The sequence below is a fragment of the Bombus vosnesenskii genome, unplaced genomic scaffold (assembly GCF_011952255.1).
Source record: "Bombus vosnesenskii isolate JDL3184/JDL3185 unplaced genomic scaffold, Bvos_JDL3184-5_v1.1 scf7180000013265, whole genome shotgun sequence".
In the NCBI taxonomy this organism is placed as follows: domain Eukaryota; kingdom Metazoa; phylum Arthropoda; class Insecta; order Hymenoptera; family Apidae; genus Bombus; species Bombus vosnesenskii.
In genome coordinates this window covers 2,401,120-2,429,099 of record NW_022882925.1, presented here as the reverse complement: position 1 = coordinate 2,429,099, position 27,980 = coordinate 2,401,120, and the positions used below count along the sequence as shown (strand labels likewise).

The 27,980-nt window shown below is 41.8% G+C and overlaps 1 protein-coding gene across 4 annotated transcripts in view; it reads right to left on the bottom strand.

The window, feature by feature from the left end:
- LOC117243443 overlaps positions 1–27,980 on the bottom strand; it is a 122,714-nt gene that overhangs the window by 69,511 nt on the left and 25,223 nt on the right. For 3 of the 4 annotated variants that reach the window (XM_033510945.1, XM_033510947.1, XM_033510949.1), the window contains exons 1-3: positions 3,200–3,267; positions 1,709–2,254; positions 395–683 (exon numbers count right to left, since the gene is read on the bottom strand). In XM_033510945.1, coding sequence (XP_033366836.1) covers positions 395–683; positions 1,709–2,254; positions 3,200–3,208 — 844 coding nt within the window. In that variant the 5' untranslated portion in view covers positions 3,209–3,267. Of the gene's footprint in view, positions 1–394; positions 684–1,708; positions 2,255–3,199; positions 3,268–27,980 lie in introns of those variants that run through there. The other variant, XM_033510946.1, reaches the window with a different exon arrangement.

Genomic DNA, 27,980 nt, shown 5'->3' with positions numbered 1-27,980 from the left:
CATGGTCGGAGAGACGTTTGCAAATAACGAGCTTGGCCTGTGATGGAGTTGCAGTTGTAATTCGATTAGGACATTTGTTAGGTCGCGGATGTTTATACGTTTATGGGAAATTCAAATGGTACACCGATAATAGATAAATTGAAATGCGTATCGTATATCGTACTAATATAATACGAATGGTATGCAAAAAAAATTTGATTAAGAGATTTGTTAGCAGATTGTAGATATTTATAGGCTTGCGCGAAATTTAAATACTACACTGACATTAGGGAAATTGATATAGCTACGTGTCTCATATTTATAACAGTTGCATAGAGAACCTATTTTTTTTTTTTTTTAAAGAAAACTGTACATTGTAAATTAAAAGAGCAAGATCAGCAGGAGGAAGACTTACCGTGAGGCTGATGACCAGTCGGAGGGTTCAGAAAGGTCGGCGGTAGCTGTCTGCTCACTGACTTGGCCAATTCTCCTCCCGCCAGCCCGTAGATCGCCAACAACTCCTGCATAGTCGATTCAGCGTACTCCCTCATTCCTTCGAAGGGTTTCCTCTCCTCGCACTCGGTCTCACCGTCACCGTCCTGCCCTCGATCATCCTCGAACGGAGTATCGTCCAATCGTCCCGATTCGGTATCCAAAACGCCGCTTCCACTTTTTTCCGACGATTCTGAGTTCGGACTCCTGGCCTGTGGACGATCGATACATGTCACGTGAATGAAATGACGCGAATGAATTCCTATGCAAGTTATTTTGCGCATGTTAACCGACGTGCGATTCCACCAAGCACGCTAGACACCACTAGAAGTCGTCATAACGTTTGACGTTGCATCGAAATTTTCCCGTTGCACGCCGATAAGCGTTGTAAAAGTAAACACGAAATATTCCGTTGCGCGCGTATTATATAAACGGTTAATAATACAGCTAAGGAAATGGCACTTGAACAGAAATTTATCTCACGCTCTGAATATTACATGTAATTAGTTTCTAACCCTTAATTAGTACCGTTGATAATAACACATGTAACAGGTTGTGTTTTAATGTAAGGTTACTTAATTTCAGGTTGTTTAAATTTATATTTTGCATCCTATTTTGTTTCTCTTGTTCTTCGTTTTATTTTATCCCCTTCCTTGGGCAAGGAATTGGAACATTATTCATTGAACAGAAAATATTCCTAGACTGTGCGGATGCTTGTTTAATTATGAGAAATTTCCAGATATGAAAACATTCAAAATCAGATATTCGTTTATACGTGTTTAACGAGTGAAACAAATCCTTTATTTAGGTTCCATTTCTTTAGCTATGGTTATAAAAATATGAATTTGAATAAACATCCGCAGTCTTGATATGCTTCATGAAAAGCACAGCAGTCACATTGATTAATTCCGTAAATTAAAAAATAGAATAACGTTAGAAACGCTGTTTTCTAAATTTACCATTATTTAATCATCTTCGTGAAAATAATTTGTTTCTTGAGAATTCACTGTTAATCGTGTACTTAATTAATGAAAAGTAGAGTCAAGTCAATTTCGCTTTTAAGCCTGCTGCGTTCTTCGTATCATTTTCGCCTCAGCTAACGTTTTCCCGTTACCAAAATGTGTCTTAAGCGTAGAGTAGATACGAAACACCTGTCATCGATACGCATAAAATATGAATAGCCAAATATCAATAGCGTATGTATTAAACAAGAAACACCATAGATGAAGATACTCACCTCAGTACCAGGGGAGTAAAGTTTCTGAGATCTGAGCTGTTCCAGGATGAACTTATGCCTAAGTGAATCCCCACTGTCATCGTCAGCCTCGGAAGATGGTGGCCTGGTGGCAACGGACAGATCCATGGGGCTGACCTCGTTGTTGTTCAGCCTTTGCTTCGATCTATCCTCCGCTGGCAACAGCATCGTCTTCCTCTCGTATTCCAATATCTCACTGGAACTCTCCTCCAACGCTTCCAACTCATCGTCCTCCTTTTCAGATTCATCGGACACTTCCACCATCCGGCTGCTTATCGGCTTGAAGTTCTTGCGTTTGTTACGCGGCTTTTGGATGCTCGTGATCTGCAGCTGGGCCTGGCCCTCGTACTGGGAGTCGCTGTCCTGATCGGCGGTCCCCCGCCGGGTCGTCGCGTAGTTGTACACCGAGTCGGAAAGCATCTCCGCTGATGAGAAAGGAACCGGGGCATCAGACACCGAGGCAGGTGCAGACTCCGGGTCCTTCGACCCGGGAAAAGCGAGGAATCTTAGCTCACACTCGACTCTCCGCTGATGGGAAAGCAACCGGGGTATCAGACACTGATACAGGGGTGAATATTGGGTCCACAGACCCGGAAAAGCGAGGAATCTTAGCTTAGTTTCTTTAATTCTTTTTAATCATCCTTGTTAGGCAAAGTATTACAGCTTCTATTTATCATAAATTACTTTTTGATTTTGGCCCACTGAAAGATCGAATATCTTTATGATCAAAGAGATTTACTTCTGATCTAGTGAAAATTGCAATTTTTCCTGATAAAGAGATCCGCTCTTTGTCCAGTAGAAGATTCGATTTTTCTAATCCGAGAGACACACGATTGGGGGAATCGATTTGCTTTAGGGCGAATCCAGACCCCGCTGCCACGATCGGTCGAGGCTCGTCGAACAGGATGCAGTTCGAAGGACCAAAAGTTATTTACAAATCGCGAATCGAGCGATCTCTAACTGGACACAGGTGTGCTGCAACGCGACGAATCTAACTGTTACTCTATATATATTTCGTTTCCTTCGATTCTTCCTAATCGGCCTTATTAATCGAATTCTCGATGCTTTATTCTACTTCTCTATTTAATCCAGTAGAAGATTGAATATTTTTCCGATCGAACAGATACAAAGGATGGAATTCAAAGGATCAATTCGTTAATTACGAATGTTACTTGCGAATCTCGAATCGAGCGATGTTTAACTGGAGGACGCGATGTATGTTGCAGCGCAACGCGAAGGCCGTTCTGCCCGCTTGTCGCGAATGAATTTTTAACATTAATTAGAATTCAACCGGTCCGTACGAACGTTAATTGAACGTTCTTGGAATCGTTGAAGGAGCCGAGCGCGGCTATTACGATTCGATCAAACGGGACGGCGCATGACGCAATTGCAAGGCTGGCTATGTTTCCTCGCTAAAGTATCGTAACGAGGGGTTGCTGTGCGGTGATACATTAGCAAAAGGGAGTGTCTTACTGGGGCCATACGGGCTGGTTACGGCGGACATCTCGAATCTCCTCACTCGGCCGGCTCTTCAATGCATTCTGAAACAGAAAAACACGACCAAACGTCATTTTCATTTGTATTTTACACCTGGATGGTTTAATCGTACTAATTTTTCTTGCCTTGAATTGAACTGAATTCGACAATGCATAATAGAATTCTGATAGATCGCATAGTTTTCATCACGATGGTGTTTCGTCATTTGATATTTAGACGATGGAAGCAAAGGAACGCTATAACGTGTACGTGTACGTTATACGTATATAATTAATTGGAATTGAAGCAATGTAATTGTATTTCTGTCTTACTAATATTATCAAAAACGCTTGCGTGTTTCTTAGGTAATTGCGGAAGCGCAGAATCTGATAGCAAGTATTTTTACTGATTTCGCGATTCTAGTGCTTAAGGAAATTACATGTTTATTTTATGTAGCTTTTATTTTTGTTAATATGCTGCATTACTACATCAATCATCGTTGTTTCTTAAATTACTTATCCTCGCTCTCATGTGTTACAGATACAATCCAATAATCCGACATATTTGATAGTCCAACACTGTGAAAATTCCTAGCACGTCGCATTATACGAGTTTTATCGCAGTTCATTTCTGAGAAATGATATTTTTCAAAGAAATCTATTTGCATTATCAGTAATTAACAAAAAAAATTTGTTCGCTACAATCTTTGAAAAATTCGATCGAATACGAATCCATCAAGAAACAGAACACGAACCACGCAAAATGTTAAACGTGGCTCAAACTCCAAAGGGTTGATATCTTCAGTTTCTACCGCGAGTCGACGTTTCCCCTAAATTTGGCTAATAAACTACCAATGAGAATAAGGAACGGTGGTTCCCTGCACAGCTGACACAATCGTCGGAACGTGGAAAGAATTCCCCGACACGTCTCGGTTATCTATTTCTGTGTCAGTGCGAAAGTGGGTTAAAGCAAGTTCAGCGAAACCCCTGTGTGTTGCCCGGGCCTGTTACAGGCTGCCGAGTGCCGAACCAAGAACCCGTCCACGTTCGCACCACTGGAACGAGACGCGAGAACAAGGCGAAAACAAAGGCACGTCGCCGTAACAAAAGCTACGCTGATATACGAGCGCTGCTCGGTCAGCCGAGTAGACGGGCCTGCGATAACATGAAACGAGGGACAATTCGTTTCTACGTTGGTGAAACCGCGTCCATTTTCGTAGCGTCTCGATGCTCCTTTCGAACTAGTCGTCGATCACTCGGAACCGCCAATTCGTGGAACTTGAGCAATTGGAAACTGGATAGTTCACGAGTCGAGCGTAATTTCACCCTTAAACATTCTTTCCGCTAAATTTTTATTTTCATTGAAAGAGTCCATTGAAAGAAGATATCGTCGAGCATTTAACTTAGGAAGGGTTGGATTAATATAGCAGAGACATCGATAGGCAGAAACGGTTAATTTTTACGCATTTATGGGTAACTTGGTGATACGCAAATACACGCAATAATACGAAATATTTTGAAGTTATATTCACAAAAATATGAACAACCCAGTTTATCTATGAAGGGTGAAATATTCGTAATTAACGATCACGTACAAATTTCACAAGGATACGAAAGAAATTTGTTTCGCGAGCCGAAACGTAGTCTATTAACGTGGTAGATAATTCTGTGATCTGCGATGCAATAGAGGTGGTGTGATATATACATATTTTCAATTCACTATCTCGATCTCAATTATTACATAGAATTGTTAATGTGGAAGCAATTAAAAGCCAACAAACTTGTTCGCAGGAATTGAATTAGCTGTGGCAGTCGTTCTTCTCGTTTCATCATTCGTTAATCATTTATTTCAGGCTGTTGATTACCAGTTAGCTCTCTCAATCGATTTGGATGACTCCGCCGGAGGCATCCATGGCTCGCTGCCTAATTCGGCCTGAAAATCGTTAGTTCCGTTTTTGCCTGGTTCATTATCGGTTATTTATTTCCGCACTAAAACTGCCCCATTAAAGATCCCCGACGAATATGGCAACGCGACCGTTCAGCTGCGCCACAAGAAACCATTTTCCCCCGACGTGGTCGCTCCGAAATTCCATCTTGCCCTCCGCGACAAGAACATCTTCCATTCTACCGTAGACTTACGGGACGAGACACGAGCTGTCATTCTTGATCTACTTGTTCACTGACAAACTCAACCCTGATGCTGGACCCACGTTACTATTCGCGAACGGTACGCAAGCAGTTCACGAACTATATTTGTTGGCGTCGTGGTGGCTTCTGGCATTTTTGCCACCAGCGTACAATAAGTAAATTCGTCAACGATTCTCGCCGATATTTCCCTCTACCTACGATTTCTTACTCCTAACAATACTTTACATAATTTTAATAATTTATGCACATAAAATGAGACCTCGTTCTAATAAATTGTACAATTTGAATGACCTTTTATTCTCGCCGGATTCAGGTATTTGCGGTTTGCTTTAAACGGCATTCGCGATTCTCCTTTCTCGACTTTCTTACGCATCCTCGTCCAATTAACCCCTCGAGAACGAAACTGGTTTCGTGATTAAGGAAAGGGTATCTTATCTCCGTTTCTTCGACATAAATGACGCGATGCTTGAAATGTTTGAACGTCATTGATTATTTGAAGAAATGAACTAAACGAACATCGCGTCGATACCGGGTCACATAAAAGTTATCTTCGTCCGCAGACTCTAAACGGCCAAAATCCAACCAACTTCAATCAAAATCTAACGAACTATTCAGGACTTTCGGACTAGCCGAAAAACCAGTACACGTGGAAGGTACTGTGTTCTACTTGACTGAGCAAAAAGAATTCGATCTAAGGTGAATTTCCCTAGTGGGCACGGCGGAAGTTGAACGCGATTGGAGCGTGCGTACTAGGCGGGCCACGTGAGTCTGTTCGAAGCGTGGACACAAGAGGCATTCTCAACGGGGATGTAACACGAGTGGACGATATGTCCGAGCGAGAGACCAGGCTCTTTTTTTGCTGACTATACACAGAAGGGATAATTAACATCTGTTACAGTACGTATAGCGAGCGGGCCGCCCCGTTTCACCCCCACCATCGCCAACGGGGCGGACCTTGAATACATTATCACCCTGTTTGCACATGTACGTACGTAGAACCGGGCCGTCGAATCGGAGTGCAGCGCGATCGACCCTGAACAATGGGATCCGAGTGTCTTTGTCGTCGCTGCGCAAGGTACATCTTTTCTCTTCTCCGTGAAATCCTTCCATTTTTCTACCCTTGCGCGCTGCTGACACGTTAACGGTGGTAAAATGGTTCAAAGAAGGTACACGGTACCGAAAAACGTTTCACATGATATTGTTGGAGAAGGTGTTGGCAAATGTAATATAATATTTACTTGTAGCGTATAGTGTCGGCGTATAGTAACTAGGCTAACGATGGCATAAGAGCAAAGCGCGGAAGGATGATCCAAGCGCGTGGCTAGAAAATGATAAAAATAGAAAACTCGCGTTTCTTGGCTGCGGGGTGTAAATCGGATAAATTATTATCATTATTATCAACTCTATTACGAAATAGAATATTTGGCAACAATGAAATATCCTGGTGTATTTTTTTCTTTTTCAATCTACCACGGTTCCCAAGACAAGATACGGAAAATTCGCGTGGCAGTCAACGTGTTAAAGAAACGTTCGAATGAAAATTAACTAAGCCCAAGTCTGACGCGATTCTTAAATCTTTATGTTTCGATTTTGTTTGAATAAGCGAAAGCTATATAAGTGAAATTATGAAAATAAAGACAAAGAATAGCTAGATCGCTGTTAATTAATAAAAGGAACTTAAAACATTAAGAAAAGGATTTCAAAATTCCTTTTCGATATAGACATAGAAGGAATTTCGCCTGAGAACTCATTGTCTGCTGCGTCTCCTCTTTCGAGGAAAGAGAAATTCCTGGTTCGTTGGCCTAGATTCTTGGGGTGCCGGTCTCGAACCCATCGAGAATAAAAGTCGGAAAGTGTCCACGGCGGGAAACCTTGAAATTCTTCGGACTATTATTCGCGTACGGTTACAAAAAGCCACGACTGAGCTCCTAATGATTCAATTTGAATGGAAGACGCACGCGCGCGTGGACTGAGGGATGATTAGGAAAAAAAAAGTCGAGCAAACGATTCGCGCGTTACGCCTCGACGATGATGAATTCAGGCTGGTTACCGCGAATGGAAGAGCCGGTTGGGGCTGGCTCGCGATGCTCGATGGATATTGAGACATTTTCCTAGGACTTGCTCCTTCCTTTTCTTTCGCCGAGGCAAAACTTGAAACCTAGAATCCTTAATGAACGTTGTCACACTTGAGGAAACAACTCGGGAATGGTGTTTCTTCGGGATTCTGGTTTTTATGCGCTGTCATTTACGAGATAAACTTTATTACTTAGGTTAGAATTTTCTATCAATTAACCTGTCTTTTTGCCGATAGCAGATATAGTTGGAATTTTTTCAATTATTTCAAGAAGATCGAAAAGAAGAAAAGTTACGTTGATCAATTCCATTCGTTAAAATACAGAGAAATTTTCCATCGAATTTCGAAAAATTACTCTTTCGTTACGCTAAGCTCTGCGAATTGGGATAGATATAAATAAACAGCGACGATTACAAACTTACGATCATTCGTGGCGTCTCTCCGTGACAGATAAAAAATTCATCATTCATTCATCAATTCATCAAACATCGAGCACTAATTAGATCGCCGAAGGCACAAAAGAAATTTCACGTTTCAATCTCTTTCTCTTGGATTTCTGCTTTTATTGATCAAACTGTCGATTTAAGGAACGATTGCCTAATTTTCTAGAAACATTAAGAGGTGTTCAAAAACTTCGTACGATTCTTTAGAGGTGTGGAATTTAGGTTTGGATACAAACCATCCAATTTACCTACGGACGACTAATTACGTACTTGGTTAATGAAATTGAGAAATCCATAAAAAGTGGACTTAATCAGTTATCTCTGGAGATATTCATATCTGTCTGAAGATTGTAATATTCGTAATAAATTACTCGGAGCGTAACCATCGTTGCCAGTTTCCCAGTAAATCATCTCGTCGAGCGAACAGATCACCGCCACTACCCTTGGAATCTGTACAAGAAACCGCGTCTAACAGACTCAACAGACCAGAGACTCCATATATCGTAGCGAAGAAAAATTGAGTAGAAACAGGCCACTGGGCGTTCTGATCCCGAGGGAATTCGATCGAAGGTCAACGTTCGCGTGCAACAAGATCGTTCAAGGTGCGTTCAAGCTAAAGCGAACGACCGCCGTAGCTTTTCCTCCGCTTTGCTTAAATTCAGTAGCGATGAATCGTTCACAAGCCAAATGCGATTAACATCACATTTCGCAATTTTTTAAATTTCACCCTCGAAACTGTCGATCGATGCTTATCGATTTTTTCTACTTTTTGTTGCACAGGAATTACCATAATCAATAATATACCGTAACTGGTATATTTTTGAAACATGCGATAAGCAACTATCTAGCGAGGGGCATCGACTTCTTTTCCCTTCGATCGTTAAAGGAAAAAATGACAGCAGCCAAAAAACGACGATAGCTGTTGAATGTCCTGTCTGGAATCAACTGTAACATATCTATTTACAATATACTTTTTATCGAGAATTTCGTCTGGTAGAAAAAGCGATTGAAAATCGCTGGTCTAAAAGGCACTGTAGCAGAAAGGAACGATCACGAATTCTGGCAACGCGTGTACGAGGCAAGCCAGAAGAGACAGTAGCAGAGTCGTGAGAGTGGTGGCTACACTCGACATAGCTCGACGCTGATGCCGATACCAGAAGCAGGAAAACAAAAAAGCAGGCGACGTAACGCGTTCGTTCGTCAAACACTTGAATGTAATGTTGCCAGGCCTGGGGGCTGGACGGGCCTCGTGGCTTTTCAAGTGTCTGCTGGAATACCGGTAGATTATTCAAATTCGCCAGCGACTTAAAGCCTTAAAATAAGCGTTGCTTATCTCTCCGACGTATTTCCTCGAGTGGGTCTCGATCGTTCGGGAAAACGACGTTTGCCTCTGGTCCGCGTGTAATTGTTTTCCTGAGACGTTACTTCTTTTTGACATTGCTTTCGAGTATCAGTATGCTCGGCGTAAAATTGCACTTTCGAACTTCGCTCTCTCACTCTCGTTCACTGTGGATCGTACGTTTGCTATTATAGAGTGGATATTTATACGAATTCACACTTTTATGAAAATAATTGAAAAAGTAAGACGTAGATAGAGATTTTTTTCGTTTATTTAACACTGTAAGGAGTCCTGTATTTTGCATATTTATGTTGTTCCACGTCATGTGACAGATCCGCGACGAACTCATTAATCATATTTAATCGTTATAGGATATGACCTTTTGCAGATTTTTTTACTACAGGTCTTTAGACATTAAGTATTCTCTTGTTTACCAAGATGATGATTCAGACATAAAAATTCGAGGATTGCAGGCTTAAGAAGATCTCGTTGCGCTTCGATACTCGTACCGTAGAAACGACAAAGAATTCTCGAATCGTCCTGAACCTCTGTGTTCTGGTCCTACAAGATGAAAGCATCTGGCCCTAGAAACACTTGCTTATCTGTTTCACACTGAACAGTTTTTAAAGTCACTGTACCGGCGAATAGCAGTTCAAAGCTAACCATATCGCTAAACTGCTGACATCAATCATCTCTGCATTACCTCAACCAGTTCAAACGGTATTCGAAGCAGTCGGAACCGTGTCTCGGACAGGGACGCGCGTGGTGAAACAACGGAAGGCACGTAGAAGCGGCCAGCAAGTGCAACAATCGTTTTCTAACTATTCTCTCGGCTTCGCGGAGACGATTCACGTGCGCGCACGGTTAGGTGGATCGTGAAGAAGGCGAGAGAACACCAACCATGCTTCTTCTCTTACGAGAAACTCGGGGAAGAGAAACGAGACGACGAGCTACCGGGCTAGAAAGAGGGCGAGTGTGTTCATAAGATATGGTGTGAAACACGAGGAGGCCGAGATTAAAGAATGAAAAACATAGAATTCTGAGAACTGGTTGAAGTCATAATATTCGTAATTTCAAGCTGCGCCTTGTGGCGACCGTCTTCTGCGTCGTTGAAATTAATGTGAGCGGAAATAAAATTCCTCTCCGTCTCGCCCCGTGGTCCCTTCCACGCGCGCGCGAGCTGCCTAACGGCTTGTTCCCTCCTCTTCTTCTCGCTTTTCTCTGCCGTATAGCCGAGCGACAGAGAGGAAGAAAGGGAAAGAGGAGGAAAGAAAGAGAGAGAGAGAGAGGGTATACGACAAGTGGAGGAACGTTTAAACGGTTCGAGCGGCGTGCAAATAAATTCGCAGCGCCGCCGCCGCCGCCGCCGCCGCACCGGGAGAGAGAACGATGTTTGCCTCCAATATTTGGATTTCGACGATGTCAAAAGAATTACTGACATCGAGCCGCGCCGTGGGAGGGAGAGATTCACTTCGTTTACTCGTTCCTGTCGCGACCTAATTAATAATCACGTGAGAAATACGGGAAATACAGAGGAAGTTACGTTGATAAAATATATGAGCCACTTGCGTATCGAACGCTAGAACGATACGTACACGAATGTTCTAATATTTTGAAAACGCTATACGACTATCGAATAGCAACAGGGGAAATACAAAGGAAATCTTTTAGGGAACTATGAATGATACTTGTGAATCGAATACCGCGAGGAACTGAGACTTTACAATTGGTAGGTTAGAAGATGAAATACTTAGAAAATAGAAAATATATAACGAGTAGAAAAAATGAAAGAAATTTTTTAAACGTTTTTCTGATTGTTAACTATACTTATAACTAGGGCATTAGGTTATTGCAGTGACGACGTTAGGAAAGAGGAAAAATAGAGAAGGAATTTTATTTCTTAAGAAATCGTAATTACTACTTGTGAATTAAACAAGATCAGAAACCGAGACTCTACGATTACGTACGGAATAAAAAATGAAATATTCAACGAACAAGGAAGATGAAAAATGGAGAACACGAGACATTTGACATACTTAATAACAGCGTAAGAAGCAGGAAAAATACGGAAGCAATGCCTTTTAAGAAACTGTGATTGCCATCTATGAATCTTGGACTAATAGTTCAAGGATATCATAATTTTAAAGAATCGAAGATAAGACACGGTTACTCGCTCAACAAATTCGCTCAACACCTCGCTCAAATAAAATTCTTATCTGTGAATACTCATGCTTTCTATGAATAAAATTAAGAAGGTGAAACTTCTGTACGTTTTCTAAATTTCCTAATACTTGGCACTTTATTCTCTATGAACCAGTAGTGGAAAAAATAGTTTGTACATATAACTCGAATACGTTAATTCTCCCACTACTCACGACTTTTCGTTCATAAAATAAGAGTTCACATTCAGACAAGTAGAAAGAGTCAACAGATGTCCGCCTATTCGGACATTTACACAGAAAAATATTACTCAAATAAATCGAGTTTATTTCGTTCGAGTAAACATATACACTGCATTACGAATGCATTAAGAAAAAAACCGTTGTCCTAACTGTAAGAAATCGCGACTGTAAAATTAGTTGTGGAACGGAAAGCGAAACGAATCGGGCGAATGGAAACGGTAATGAGGATGGAAATTGAAAGAAATCTTAGAAAACTGGATGGAACTACGTACATGCCATTATAACATAACTCGTGCATCGGTAATCTCTATGCAAATGATCGTGGTTCGAACAAAACCCGTCGGGAGCTAGCGAAACGCGATGGCAAAGAGAAGAAGACTAGATGGGAGCAGGAAACAAGGGCAAACGCTTCGAAGAGGACGTGTCTCGTTTACGGGGATTAGGATAAAGCTACGAAGGCCCTTCCTCTTCTACTACTCGGTTCCTTATGTTCGTCCTTTTCTATCTCAGCTTCAGCTGGCTTTTTATCTGGCCAGCTTTTACATCCTTCTCTTTATTTCTTTCTCGCTTTCACACTGTTCTGGTTCAGCATTCTCTTCTGCTGCTCTCTCTGTGTTCCACGTAAAACGCCTCGAATGCCGGCGGCGCGCCGTTAAAAATAGAGCACGCAACGACTTACTAATCTGGTTAGGGCTACTTAGCGTAACTCCAACTATTTAGACCTGGATACGGTTACGGTAGTTAGGCCGCCTCTATCGGCTCTAAGTAGACCCAACGAGGACCAGAGGGGATCACCTTCTATCCTCCTACTCTTTCTTCTTCCTTCTATTTCTTTTTTCCCTTCACTCTTCTTCGTTTCACGAAACACGCTAAAACGTCTTAATGGCTTCGCTGCTCGCGCGGAAAAACGCGACTTCGAGATCTCTCTCTCCCCTCTCTCTCTCTCTCTCTCTCTGACCTCTGTACACTGGAACTGGGGTTATTCGAGCCAACCCGAGATTCAACCTCTTAAGACACGTTAAAATTCAATCTGCGACTTTGCATGCTTGTTTTATATCGCGCGGCACCATTAGTCTTAAAATTTGATCTTCATCAAGTTCGCATGCGGTAATTAAACTTGTCGTAGCTATATCATGAGACATCGTTGGTATTTTAATGTAACTGTATGAAACTGGTATTTTAATGTAATGTAATGTAATTTCAGGTTCAGCAATTGTTTGCTTCAGCGACCGGGCATTACATAAGAACTGACACAGTGATAGAATAATTTCCAGGAATAAAGTGACGTATCCACGCCACTGAATTATCATAATTACAATTGAGAATATTAAAACGTTAAAGAAACTTTCGTGCTTTTCGCGAGTGGAATTATATCCACGTAGCTATTGGATGTAAGTACACGATGTATTTCTCTGTTTATCACGTCGCCAACAACGAACGAATGCAACAGCCTGTTTGAAAATGTAGATCGCTTAAAAATTGTTCGTAAATCGATTTAACGAATTACAAGGCAAAATAATTGGCTCAAATAATTCTACGATACTTCACGCTACTATATTCCTATAGAAATAATTTTAGGGTATATATAAGTGTGTTTATATCTGATTTGTTTGTTCACGGAAGAAATGTAGATGTTTCGATTTAACGAGCCTGGTGTAAAAAGACATGAAAATTGACCGGTTTCACGACTTCAACACAGAGGCCCGCCTTTTTTCGGGTTTCAATTATTCGCGTTTAATGGAGGCGTTGTTATCGTGACCGACGATTCGATTTCTGCATGGACGATGCACGTCGCGGGCCTTCAAGGCTAATTAACGAGTGAGCGCCGGGTAATTAATCGATGGATGGACCGGGGGACGTGCGGACAGGGAAGGCTTGGCCGTTTCTACCTCCCACGAGAGTCGTTTCATGATTCTCCAGGTGTACAAACTTTCGATGTTCTTCGAGCAAGAATTCCTGCGTACACGAATCGAGCCAGGATTTCTAGACGAAACAAATAACTCATTATCCTCTGTTCTTTAAACAAAAGAAGGAAGATAAGAAGCTGTTTATGGAAAATTTGATACGCTGTGGAACCCAAGAAACTTCTGCACGAAATATAAGCACGGGAAGAATGAAAGGAACATTCGTAAATGAATTTTTTCTATAATATAATCCTTAGTAATAGAAGAAAAATGGGAGAAAATTGATAAGTTGTTAATGGAAAATATAAGTCGGTGAACCAACTTTGGCAGCTGCGCTGTCAAACAGAGAATGAAACCAAAATTCATGAATTTACGTAGATGGGACGAATCGTTAATTCTCTTTTGCTCTACGATTAAACGCTGAATGATAGAAAGAGGATGCGTGGGATCGAATGATCGCGTGCGAATGATAAAAATATCGAACGTGAAGCTAAGATTCGCAGATATCTGTATCTGAGTTTGCTCTCTGCTCTAAACAAAGGCAGCAGACTGGAAGGAATCTAATGAACGGAAAATTCGAAGAATAGATCGATTTATATACGATGACACGTATATGAAATATAGATACGTTAAAAATGAGATCATAACCCATAAATGCTCGTACACAGAACGAATAACTAATTTCCCCCTCCCTTCTGCGCGAAACAAAGAAACGAAAAGGAAACTGTTGAATGGAAAATTCGATGCGTGGATAAACGCTGTCGGCCCATGCGAAATATGCTCACACGTGTTGGCGCAGCCGTCGCGACCCCTGTGATCTGTCCGAAAACGAGATTTCGAAAATCCGTTATTTAAATAAGGAGGGTCCCGAGGGTACGGAGTATAGAGGAACCAGCGACACATCGAAGAAGGAAGAAAGGGAAAGAGGATGAAATTGAACACACACACGCGCGCGCGCGCATACACACACACACACAAAGAAAGAAAAAAAGGCAAGAAGACGAAACGGGGGATGGAGAAAGCGGGTTGAATGATTTTATAAAATTAATAGTAAAGGGTAGCTCTGCATTTGCTATTATGCGCATATGCAAATAGGACGGAAGGGGTGGCGGGGTTCTGGATGAATTCGTGGATCGAATCCACGGAAAGGGTATAGGAGGGAGGGAGAGGATATGATGAGAAGAAGAAGGGGGAAGAGAAAAGAGGCAGTCGGTGAAGAGAAGGGACGAGCGTGCAGGCTGCAAGGCATTAAAACTTCCGAGATTTATAGTGGCACGGACTGGTCTGGCCTCGCTCGATTCGGGGTAGCTTCCACTAAAAAGGGGGGGCCATATTGCTGGTAACGAGCAAAGAAGGGGCGGACTATCGGGGATGCGTAATATTTCGTTCCAAGGATTTTAATGCGCAAGTACAGGGCGACTTGTATAATCCGGACTCCTTTCAACTGTAGGGGGACCAATCCTTTATACTTTTTACCTCTGTTGCGATGCCACCTCCAATAATTCCTTGGATTATTCGATCAATCCATGATTCGAATTCTTTACATTCCGCGAAGAAGGAATACCCTTTGCGTGAAAAATGGTTTTTCTCTGAGGGGCAGATTTCGTCGAATCTACTCTCTAATAATCGTGGAAGAATCAATTTTCTGTTGCGATATAACTTGTGATGATTCTTTGCATCACTCGATCAATCCTAGGTTTGTGTTTCTTTCGATTCGTAACGAAGGAGAACTTTTCTTTCGCACGAGTAATAGATATCGTCGGATTTTTCCAATTTATCTTTCAACGACCATGGCAGAACCAATTGTCTTTTCATCTCGGTCGCGATATGACAATTCCAAGGATTCCTCGAACCACTCTTCCAATTTCTAGTTATTTCTATTCCGTAAAGAATCGTTCTTGTAAAATTATACACCTGGCAGTGTCGAGAAAATAAAGTCGACATTTGCAAGTTTTATGATTCTGCAATCGTCTTCAGTGCTGAAGATTTCGATGAAAAGTCGCAAGCGCTGGTTATTCGATCGGAGTTGCACAGAGTCGTGGCACCCGGGACGAGCTGAAATATAGTCGGTCCGACACCAGGGAATCTCTGGTGAAGAAAACGATCGTGTTGCGAGTTGCCGAAGAAAGCGAGCATTCAGGCTCCGCGCGTTTCTTCAGCCGAGGAGACGTTTCGTCCATAAAAAGAGACCCCGCTGGAAGCGCCAATCGTTTCGCTTGGCAAGTGTAACGTTTACAGGCTGCCTCTAATTGGTGTTCGAGGCTGATGAACGCCAATGAAACATGGAAAAGATGGGAACGTACGATACACGTTTGCTGTCTGCTCTCTCTTTCTCTCTCCCTCTATGAGTTCTGTGCCGTGTAACTCGCAAAAATCAAACCGGCACGAAGAGAAACGGTTTTACCAAATACGCGAGTCGCTAGAAGACGCTAGACGCCATGTAAGATCGGCCATTTATCCGCGAACATCTTGTTTCGTTTTCATCTGCGATGTAAACGCTCGTTTATGATCGTCGTTCGACGACTATTGATTAATTATCATTTAGCTTACAGTGAACATTATTTTTTCGAAAGCCCTCGTCACTTTATTACGAAGCTGATAGCAAAATACAAGGAACAGAGTGTCGGACGTAAAGTGTTACGATCTTTGCTTTATAAAACGATACGAAAACTCGAAGAGAATTTTACAAGACGTGGCCTGTCGTAATCAATTCCAAACGCTGTCGTCTTTGAAGGAGGAATAAAAGCAGGTGTTGCTCGATAATCTATTATCGGCGCTCAAACGGATATTCAAAAAGAATATCGCGGACCATCGTTGTCTTGTGTCATCGACTCTTTCTTTTTTCTTCTTTCTACTATTGAACAAACAAGCAATAAGAACAGCTTTGTCTGAAATCACCTCGGCCGATCGTTTTTGCATGATCAAGGAGATGAAATATATCGCGTAAACGAAAGATTATGGAGGAATCGAAGAAGGAGGAGTCGGATAGATGTCCTGGAGATCGCTGCGTTACGTTCTTACCAGATGTTTTAGGCTGCCTGTCAGTCGAGAAGAGCATCGACGATCCCGAAGGCTTGATTGATTCCTAATAGCGCGACCGACAAGAAACCAATCGAGATGTAACGCTCGTCCGCGGCTAATGAATAATGGAAAAATTTGCTCTCCTTTCGGACACGGCTCATCCGAGCACGAGTTTTCTGAATTATTGGTCGATACCGTTAACCTCGTTCCAGTACACTTGCTCCTCATTTTTCCCGTCTCTATTTTATGTTAATAACTTATAAATACATCTACAGACTTTGATCACGGGTTAATTAGAATCGCTTAAAATTTTCGATGTTTTTCATCCTTTTAGCAAAATTGAGAGACGTACAGCAATTCTATTGGGTTGGCAACTAAGTGATCAATACCACCTAATGACAAAATCAATAGTATCAAATTTTGTTAATTACTGTAAGTTGTTTCATACATGCCATGCTCTTTTTCGCTACAGCTGATATCGTTTCCACATTCTGAATTTTTGTTTCCAACTCGTGTAACGTAGCGATGGCGAGCAACGAGCAGCGACTTACAGATATTTCCAATGGCTCTCAGATCATCCGAGTGTTATCTGATCGTGGAAGATAATAAATGAAATAATTGCGATTTATATTTACATGATCATTTACGTGTTTAGGAACAATCTAGACGATCAATCATAATTTGCTTTTTTATCTGTATATGTTTCAACGACGTCTGGTAGTTGGAAGAATGAAATTTCTGCGTGTGGTCTTAATTCCACGATCAGCGACTGAATATGTTTCCCCGATAGTAATCACGATTTCATTCGTTTTCTTTCACCAATCACTAAATAACAGTCTACAGAGTTACATGTAACATACATTACTACTGTATGTACGGTATTATGTAATTGTAATAAATTCTATCAACATTCCAACCGCTCGATTCTACGTACACCTTGAAAAGGTCTTGTACAAGCATAAAACCTTACATAGCACAGTAGCTTCAAAGAGCGTTTTAGCCTGTTCCGATGATGATGATCGAAGTCAGAGACTTTCACGAAATAGATCATCGTTCTATCTCATTTCACCTCGTTCAATAGAAGCAGGGCTTATTAAAAGTTTGCTTCAAATTCCGAGTCGTTTAAAATACAAGAGCCGAACGACCTTGTCCAGTCCAAAACGAGAAACAAGCAGGTATAAGAAGCAAAGGAGGAGGAGGAGGAGGAGGAGGAGGAGAAGGAAGGTACACAGAGGGAGCGTATGGAATTCCCCCGAAATCCCGGCAGCTCTGACATAATGAGACATCGAACTCCAGGACGAGATCGTGGTCGTACGAAAAAACGCGGAGAAGAAGCCTGCAGAAAAAGCGAGCGGATCGTTTCTGCACGACGAGTCCTTCTCTCTGGATAGAGCCGCGAACAGCAGAGCCCCAGAGGGTTTTGATCGCGATCGAAGCTCGGAAACAAAAGGCTCCCGAGCAAGGTTTCAGCAAGACCGTTGAAAATCCCTTGGCAGCATCGGAATAAGAGAGAGCAGAACGCTCGGTGAGGTCTCGAAGAAGAAATTATGCGAAAGAAGGTGGACGCTGAGATTCCGCGAAATCCAGCGTTGTATCCACTCGCATAAAATTTCGAGCGAGCAAAACGAGCCGAGTCCGAGACACGGGGCGCCCGCGTCTCGAAGATAAAAGCGAAAACCTTTCGGTCGAAATTCCGCGAAATCCGGTAAAAATTGAAAGCGAAAGGCGGTGGACAAAGGAGCCGAAGAGGAAAGAAGAAGGAAGAGAGAGAGAGAAAAGATTCGTGTGTCCTGCCGATGCGTTCGTTTCTTCGGGCATAGAAGGAGAGAAGCCAAGGGGGCCAGAAGCAGCGAGAGAGCTTCTTCTTCTTCTTTCTGAAGAAGAAAAAGAAGCTCCGAGGGGGCCCCGTGGAATGATGAATCGTTTCTATTAAAATACTTTTTCGACGGGGAATACAGAGTGGGCATCCAGCCTGCGGAGCCGCGAGTGGATTTATTTACATATTTTCAATCTGGATTAAGAGGTATAGAGCCGGGCCCACAGGAGAGAGAGCGCCTTCTACGCGCTTTAGAACACGCTACCAAGCTTTCCCCCAAAACCTTCATCGTTCGGCTTTTACGATTTTTATGAGCTTCCATCGCGACTCTTTTAAACACACTTCTTCCAACATTCGTGGATTCTTTTTCCATATATAACATGTATATACATATAGTTATTCTGTTTTAAAGATCGATCTTAATCATTCATTTAGGATATTCTTTAGTAGTATCTTTTAGCAAATTGAAAGTCTTTCCGGAAAAAGGATTTACGGATGCGAAGCAAGAATTTTGTAGTCAAGTAGCAAAAAATTATTACGAAGTGTTTCTTTAGTTTGTAAATAATGAAAAGAACAAGGTTGAAGACCACACGGGAGATTACATGACGAGTCCACCTTTTTGTTGATTTCCTGACTTTCATGTTTTACTTGGCAAGTAAGAAGAAGTATTTGAGCAACTACCATTAAGCTAGTAGTTTAGTGGCTACCATTAAAAAAGTCAGATGTAACGTTTCCAGTACAGTTTACACAATTCATCATTTCTCTTATGATCCCTTTTCCATAAATCGTTTCGAGATTAAAGAAAACTAACGTTATTTCTTTTCTCTCATTTCTTCGTATTTTTGCTTTCCTTCGTTCAGCTGGAAATATCTATTTATTATTCCCTATCAGCCTGTACAATATAATTTTACTTGAACGATCAACTTCGAATATTTTAACACGCAAAGAGCAAGAGAACTGCGAATATTGCAAGAACATTAAATGATGGTAAACGATGTTACCACTTAATTGCCAATAGAATAGCAAAGAATATTAAGAAATTAAAAAATGCCATTGTGAAGCATAAGGAGATGATTACCATCGAAGGGTCGAAACAACGGAGGATTTTACATTGCGAGGATAAGACAAATTTGGCCGAAGAATTTCGCCTCGAACCTTTTCCGTTTGAACGACCCTAAATTTATTCGAAGCTTTGCCTGACAAATTCGAGGCGTCTCGAAGCTGCCGACAGAAGCCGAATTCCGTCGCGATGATGGAGACACTTAGGTGACTGTGAACGATGCGAACACTTGCTCGCCTGTCTCCTGCCTACACGTCTTTCTTCGCCAAACGATACTTTTCACGGCGTGGGTTCCGTCGAAAGCGGAAAATAGCCAACGAGCAAAACCATGGGAACAATCCGGGAAACCAGTTTTCCACGGAGCGGCGAAATCACAAACGCGATTTCTCTAATCGAACAAGACATAAACTGGCTGTCAGCGATCGATTACACCTGGCCACCGGGACTCGACTTTCGCCTGATCGAACTTGGAAAAGAAACGTCTTATTCAAGTCTCAGTTTGACGTCGAACAACGAAGAAAATATAAGTAAATCGATTCTTGAACAAAGTATTGACAATCAGATGGAATTTGTAATTTATTTAACAAGGCTACGATGATCGGGTTTGTTAGTAATTCATGAATCTGCTTGAAATCTTCCGAGGTCGATGATCAATCGTATCGCTCACAAGGGAACCTTTCGTAATGTCGAAGAGATTCTGCTATTTTTCCATCTTTTTTATCGCTGTTGCGATACGACGATCCCTTAGATTACTTGATTTTCCATTTTAACTCCATCTGAGGTCCTTAAATTTTTTCTCAGAAAGGATCTGCGATCTTCCTGAAGTTCGCATGAAAGAGAATTTACAGTGATTTAATTAATAAGATTATTAATATGAAACTGCCCTGTTCTAAGATGATCGGATTTATATATTTTACAGAACTCTTCCGAGATATTACAACAATTCCAAAATTCAAAAAACCCATTTGTTTCGTTATCGTATTAATGATCTAATTCGTATCGACATAAAAATTTCCTAATTATATTACCAACATTCGAAGAGATCGCTCCATCGATTCTCCATTTTCTAAAGAAAAAGAGGGAGATCTTCCTGTAGTTTGTATGGAAGAAAATATACAAATTCTAGCTTTTTATTATAAACGGTACAAGAATATTTTGCGTAAAACTCTGTTTGCAGCTATGGAGGGACCGGAAGTGAATAGCACAGGCTTCCTCACGGGGCAGGGATTTCGCTTGTTCGCATCAAGATTCGCTTGGCTGGCTGATTAATTGGCTCTCATTAACGTCGCGTCGAGTCGCCGTTTCTTAAGCACGTGCATTGTCCTGCCGGTGTTAACGCACGGCCGTTGAAATACAACGAAATAATATTCCTCGAACACGCTCGAGAAATATAGAAAATAAAAATCAGTACGAAGACTGATAAGCATAGAACGACAAACATCCTTTTTCTAACATTTCCTTGATAATCTTTTTCTTTAGAAGAGAACAAAGGAGAAAGTTTTCAGTATCATTAGTGGAAGCTGAATTGTTTGGTACTCGTCTCGATCGAACAACCATGCTCGTGGTCCAAGAAATGCGTCTTCGTCTCTCGAGGGATTAACGCCTTGACATCTACACGTGTTCCAGCGTCATCCGCTCGTGCTTTTCTCCGTCGAGCTGGCTGCGAGCCGATGACGAACGATCCGCGCTTCAGATTCTGACGCCTCGTTTCGGACTGCCGAGGAAACCCGTCTTTCCATCGACTTTGAGGACCAACACTAAGTCTCTTTCAGCTTTATTAATTACCCAACTGTCTGGCTCTAATTACGAAGCGATTCTTCCACCTATTTCCAAGATATTTCGAAAATCCTGTCAACTATCGTCTCGTCGTTCAGTTTATGACGACCGACTAGTTCCGAGTGCAGTTTTTTTATCAGCAAATTAATAGAATACGATTTCAGTCACGTTTCAACCAGTTCAATTCGATTCATTTAATACGAAGATTTCATCAGACGTTTCATTCGTCTCGATTCGTTCAATTTCAAGGTGTCGATTCGATGGTTGAAAATATCTAAGCTTAACTAAAGGTAGTTTATTAAAAAGCTACAATTGTTACGCAGGTAAAGAAATATTACTTTATTAGTAACTAGTAGTTAACAACAATCGTCGAATGCTCTGTTCGATGTGCAGTCTCGCTCTTGTTTCGATCGAAACGGGACTTTCTTAATCCTTTACAGATCGCTTTCATACAATGATTCTTTCATGCCTCTCTCCGACTTCAGCTCTAATCAGAAACAGGATTCTGTTGACAACGACCCAGAAAATGCACGTGTCTTAAGAAGAAACGGGATGACAGATTAAAAAGATCGGATCGTCGATCGATGAAATCAAGAGCTTTCGCTTTTCTTTCCTGTTTTCCCCACTAACCCACAGCAGTCAACGTCGCGTCGTCCTTATCCCTCGCCAACGTAAAGAACCGGTTTTTTCAACAGTTCAAAGACACTTGTTTTTTTTCGCCGCGGAGGGAACTCGCGCCACCAAGAGGAACCGTTGCGCCGTGAAAATGGTGGAAACAGTCCCGCGTTGCGTCGCAACAATGGTGACCAATGCGAGTTGGTGATCGCGAAGGGAGGCAAAGGGGATGTGATACACCGAGAGCAAGGCAGAGATTCGAGGCGATGGAAGTTGTACGTGAATCCTCTGGATGGAAGCGACGCGGCGAATGATAAATGAACTCCTCTTAAACCGCGAGCTCTCATATCGGCCCGCTATTAACATAGTGCCGGATAAAGTAACGAATTTAAAAGAAATCCAATATAAAAGCCACGGGAATTCCATCGGAGATCTTATCCTGGCGGAGCTCTCGCTCGCCGCGGAGACTCCATTAATCACGCCGTTCTCCTCTCCTCTTTCTCTCCCGCTATCCCCCTTTTCTTCTCTCTGTTCGCCCTGGCCGTTTTGCCCCCACCGTTTCCTCTTTCTTTCACCCGCCCGCGGTTCATTTGTCTCGTATTAGTCGTTATTACGAGAGCTGAAAATTCAAATGGACGATGGATAATGGCACTGGCCGGTTCGGAGATAATGCCCCTTCTTCTCTCCCACACCCCCCTCTGGTCAACTTCTTGGCCAGGTTTCTCTCTTTCTCACACATACGCACACCACACACTGCCTCTCTTTTTCTCTCTTTCACTCCGTCGATGTTCTCTGTCCGCGTTGGCCTCGCGATACCACGAAGCAGATCGAAATCTGCCTTCTTTTCTTCGTACGCCGCCGAGGAATCGAACCGAGACGATTTTGGAAATGGAATTCTCCGACTGTTTCTCGATGGCCACGTTCACCCCTCAACGATTGCTGTTTCCTCTCGTTCCTTTTGCCATCGTGCATTGGGCAACACGTTGGTTGGCGGATTGTAGAATTTCAGGATTGAACGTGAAGTAATCGCGAGATAATGAACGAAATTTAGGCTACTCGTCGAGATTTTTCTATTGAATCTGTCACGTCACGGTTTAATTCGTATAATTATTATATATTCGTTGCGTGGAAGAAATATCGTGTTTTAAACGAGTTGTCGACTAACTTAGTAATTGATACATTTGTTTTTGACGATACCGGTCCTAATCTTGGTGCGTCACGCCTCCCTCGTGAATGAATGAAGAGAAGCGTGTTTCGATTATTAATAATCGTCGAGGGAAAGTATTTCCTTAGCGTCCTAGAAACGTCCAATCTTAAAATCGTCAGTGACGAACGAAAGAAACACATTTGTAACGACGAAGATTTACAAATCTGAGAACGATACTGAAACTGCAGTGGAACAATCCTATTTCTATCAATCATAAAACGAAGAAAATAATCTTCATCCCATTTCTTCACACAACAGGCGAAAATTTGCATATTCCTACTATCAATATCATTTCTCGTGTTATATTGTTCTACCATAGTAAACCGACAGTAAAGTAGAATAAGTCTATCCCTGTCGGACCATCTTCTCTACCAGTCCACCGACAAAGAAGATAATTTTTATGTCGTTTCTTTACTAAGAAGAAGCAAAAATTTGCTTCTCTCTTCGTGGTACTAATATAACAGCGATGATATCGAAATAAAAGTAGAATAAATCCATTTCTGCCAAACGGTATTAATAAAAGGAAATTGCTTTCGTTCCAAAATGTTGCGTAGAAGCTAATAGAAGTAAAGAAACGAATCGAAAGAAACGAGAACGATCGGTTTTATGGCGTCGAAACGATGATCCGGATCTGGCCCAAAGATCGGTCGTGGAGGAGCGTTCGAAATGGTTCGATGTCTTTGCAGTCTGCTTCTCGTTAGCAGTATTGTAAATTCTACCCGCGGTTTTATTGAAATCTTTCGAGAACGCGTCGATTCGTAATTGCGGTGGCTGCTGCCCGCTCGTAAATTATCTTGAAACGAGTTTTTTGCACAATCAAGTATGATCGACTGGACCACGTATCACGTTGCTTGCCTCATGATTGTTGAAATTTATCGTTATACGGAAAGACTCGTTAATAACGCGTCATTCGAACAAAACGACCGCGAATCTGATAATCCTTGATAATCAGATATATCCATGTGACTCTGTTTATTAAACTATCGTAAGATATTAATGAAAATTGTACATGCGTAAAATTAGATACACACGACAAGTCGATAATTTTAATCTTAACTTTCGCCAGTTTTGAACGTACAGTAGCTACAAAAAGTATTGTTAAATATCTTTTTTAATGGTACTCAACTTTTTATATATAACAACTACCAAATGATCATAAGTTAAGATCCTAAGTTTCTAAAAAACTGTAACTCATCGATCCACGTACGTCTCATTGAATATGATATAAGAATACCAAATATTATTATTAATATTATTAAACGTAATACAATATAATATCAATGATAAAACGTCTCTGGTCGGATGCCTGAAGAAACTCGAAAACTGGACAAAAGATCAAATAAGCCACATTACGTTTCTATGAATTTTTGTATTCCATAAAATCGCATGCCACCCGGTATAGTATAAGTCGTTCGTCGTATCATTGATTTCTTCTAGTTTTCAATTGAATAGGTGTAACTACTACCAAAAGACTTTTTAACATGCGTATGCTAATGTCTGACAAAAGGCAGGCTCCAAGAATAGCCGGCAGTTTTCCTTCTGTTACCATCGAACGTAGTATTCTTCTGTCTAGCTAATCGATAATTGTCTAGGAACGAGCACGAAGGTGGAATTGCATACAAGATTCCAGATCCACCGGAGGCGAGCATTCGCGGTTATTGCTTTCGAATTCTTCATATCGTTCGCGATCGACTCATTGACATTTTCGTCGGGTTCCACTCGTTGGAATTCCGTGTCTGTGCCCACGTCGCCGCGTTTCTCGTACAATGAAAACACGCACGTAGGTTACACCTGTGTTGTTACGTTGCTGTGTGCTCGCGCGGTCAACTCGTGCGTTTCCTTTCGGTATCATCTAGTTCGAAATCTCATGCGAACCGAGATACCAGTTCCCGCTTTTATTCCTCTGTTGGTATACCTCTATTAACCTGCAACGTCAACTTGTTACAATTTTCTATCGACCTTTGCGTCTTTTTGTGTTTGCTGCATAGACAGTACGACACCAGTGTGCCTTTTATTTGCTGCTGTTTCTTTGTCATACAAATTTATCCCGGATTTTATTTTGAGACTTTCTCAAAAATATTTTAACGTAATTATTCATGTAACGCGAAACATGTAATGTAAAGTGAAAATATCTTGGTGTGATTATTCCACATATATTTATTAAATTGTCGATTATATCGAGATAAGCCGGTGATTGCAGAGAAAATAGAAAAGATACCAATTTTTCTATAGTTTCCTGCTTCCGAGATAACTCGTATTCTTTTAACAGTACAAAATAATCCAACAATATGTAGGAAGATTCTTACTACTGTGAGTGATTTCTCGTTTAAATTTTATGTTAAACATCTCAAAACATTGGAAACCTGCCAAAATAAGAGTAAAATTGAAATATAAAGATTCTTAACAGGCTTAAGGCAGAGAGTTAAATTCTTTCACAGGAAACAAAAACTCCCTTCCCTCGAGAATCCACGATTTCGATTTCCTTACAAAAGAAAAAAAAGATTGCGATCTTCAATTTGCTGAAGAAACGCTATCAGACGAGGTATCGCAATTCGGAACATTCCATGTTTCATGTCTGAGAATTCAGCTTGAGAAGGGTAGAGCGAAGATTTCAGGCGATAATTACCGGAACTCCGGATGTCATCAACGCGCACACGTTGCGTCGATCGAACTTTCCCTTTCCGCGATCGGTCACGTGCCTGTCGAGCCCTGTCGATCAATCGATACGCGTGCGTCCCAGTCCACCACGAGGCGGAATATCGCGATAAAAGCGAGAGAATCTCGTGCGTCATCTGGTGAAAAAGGAACGAGGTGCGTTACTAGTATAATTATCGTTCTGCTAATAATAGTTGCGCTACCACTAGTTCGCGAGCGGTTCTACCGGTTACTGTACCTCTATTGCCGATACTACTACCATTAATGGCTAAAACTTACGGAATGAGTTACGCTAGCCGCTGCTCCCGACATCGTTCCGCGGCATCGTTAGAAATTGTAGTACTTGTGCCGGTACCAAAAGGATATCATGTAATTGATTGTTAATAGGCTGGTAACTAAGCTGTTGCTAACATAGTTTTAATTTTCACGACATTGGTACTTCGCTAACTGGTCGCGAGTCGGAGCCATATCCTAACAGATATCCTAGCAAAGTGAACAAATTATGCGGTGAATTATTCAAACAGATATACTTTCAGCAAATTTTAGACATCTTTCCTTTTCATCGTGTAAGAGCGAGATATGGATATTTCAGATATTTGAACACCTGAGCAACTAATTCATTTTTTGCAAATATCAGTCTCAGTATCTTTCAAGAAATAAATTTCTGTAAACTGATTCGCCGTAAGAGCAACGATAAGTTAATTTTCAAAACCGGCGATTCTTATTATATTTGTCAATCCGGGCAATTGGCCAATGTAGTTTTTCAACGATCCATTCGTTCATTTTGCAAGTCACAGGTGATACGTGCTAATAACTGCCGCATGACAGCGACAAGTTTGAGGGTAAAAAAGTCAAGCTCCATTTTAAATGTCAATTTCATACAATTAACTTACAATCTTATTCAATGCAAAACTACAAAATTACGCAATTACAGCCTACTATCTACGACTTGTCACTTGTCAATTTCCTAACCTTGTCAATTACTATAGCATCGATATATGCTTTACTATGGCTCTGGTGTTTACTCGTGTGTAAAATAAAATGGATTAATCAAGTCAATTTCGACAACTTACGTTACGGCGACGTCTAATTAACGCACCGCTACCGTAACCCGCAAATCTCTAACTTGTTTGCTCGTAAAATCATAGGGACACGATCACCTTTTTTTGAAGAAGTTTGCGTACGCCAGCGAATCCGAATTGTCGAACTTGTCGCATCGCTACGGTTTTCAACGCGCCGCATAAATATTCCATTCTGCAAGAAGATCGAATACACGTTGAACGGTGTTGGCCCGGTGTAATAAAATGATAAATGTCTCGGGGATTGGTTCCAGGAGAGATCGACATTCCCTCCAGGAACGACGAAACGGGTGAATGAAGAGGCATCGCACGCTTGGCATGTTCCGCGTGTCCGCAGCATATTCATCCGTCCGGCAGCCGGTCATATAGAATCGTCGATTCCGCGGCGAATGCCGGAGAGCGTTGATAATTTATTTGTGAGACGTTGCCTCCCGTCGAACGTGTCCCACCTTCGCAATCGTCCGACTGACCGTCGACATTCTGGATTTCGCGCCTTTTTCGTGCGTTCCATTGTCTTTCGCCACAGGCGAACACGAACAGAGAGTGCCGAGGGAGGCAACTCCGCCTTTTTCGGCGATACGACACCAGCCACGGTTTGCCACCGATCATCGTGATGTTTATTAAAACGAGCAGCAACACAGGCGCGACACGCGGGTTGCAATTGCTACCGGACGCGCATTTTTATAGCGGGGGAAATGTCACGTACCGATCGTGCGCTCGATGACGCCCGTTGTTCCGCCGATCGCCGCGCATCGGAACTCGAGGGAAATGTCAATGAGCCTGCACCGAGCAGCTGGCATATCCGGTTCTCCAATTTTACCTACGCGACCGACCTCGCCGGACTTTGCCGAAAATATAAGCGTTCGACGAAACGTTCGAAACAGCCATACACCGAAACCATGATATCCATCGATCCGAAATTCGTTCGACAGTTGTTTAACGTGTTCGTGATAAGAATGCTAGCAGCGGAGGTAAAAAGCCTTGCGCGTAGTATAGGAGGTCAAGGGATGCGTGTATCACTGCACTGCAACGATCGTGTGTAAAATAATGGCGAATGACATCGCCGAACGTGTTATGGAAATACGGCAAAATCTCCGAATTTGCAATTGCACGCGTATAACGTTGGTAGGTTTCAAGAGAAATAAAATACAAACTTTCTGAACGTCCAAAGATCGAAGATTCTCAACCCTCAGAACGTTCGGACGAATCGGGTTCGTTCGATGCTGACGATTCTTCATTT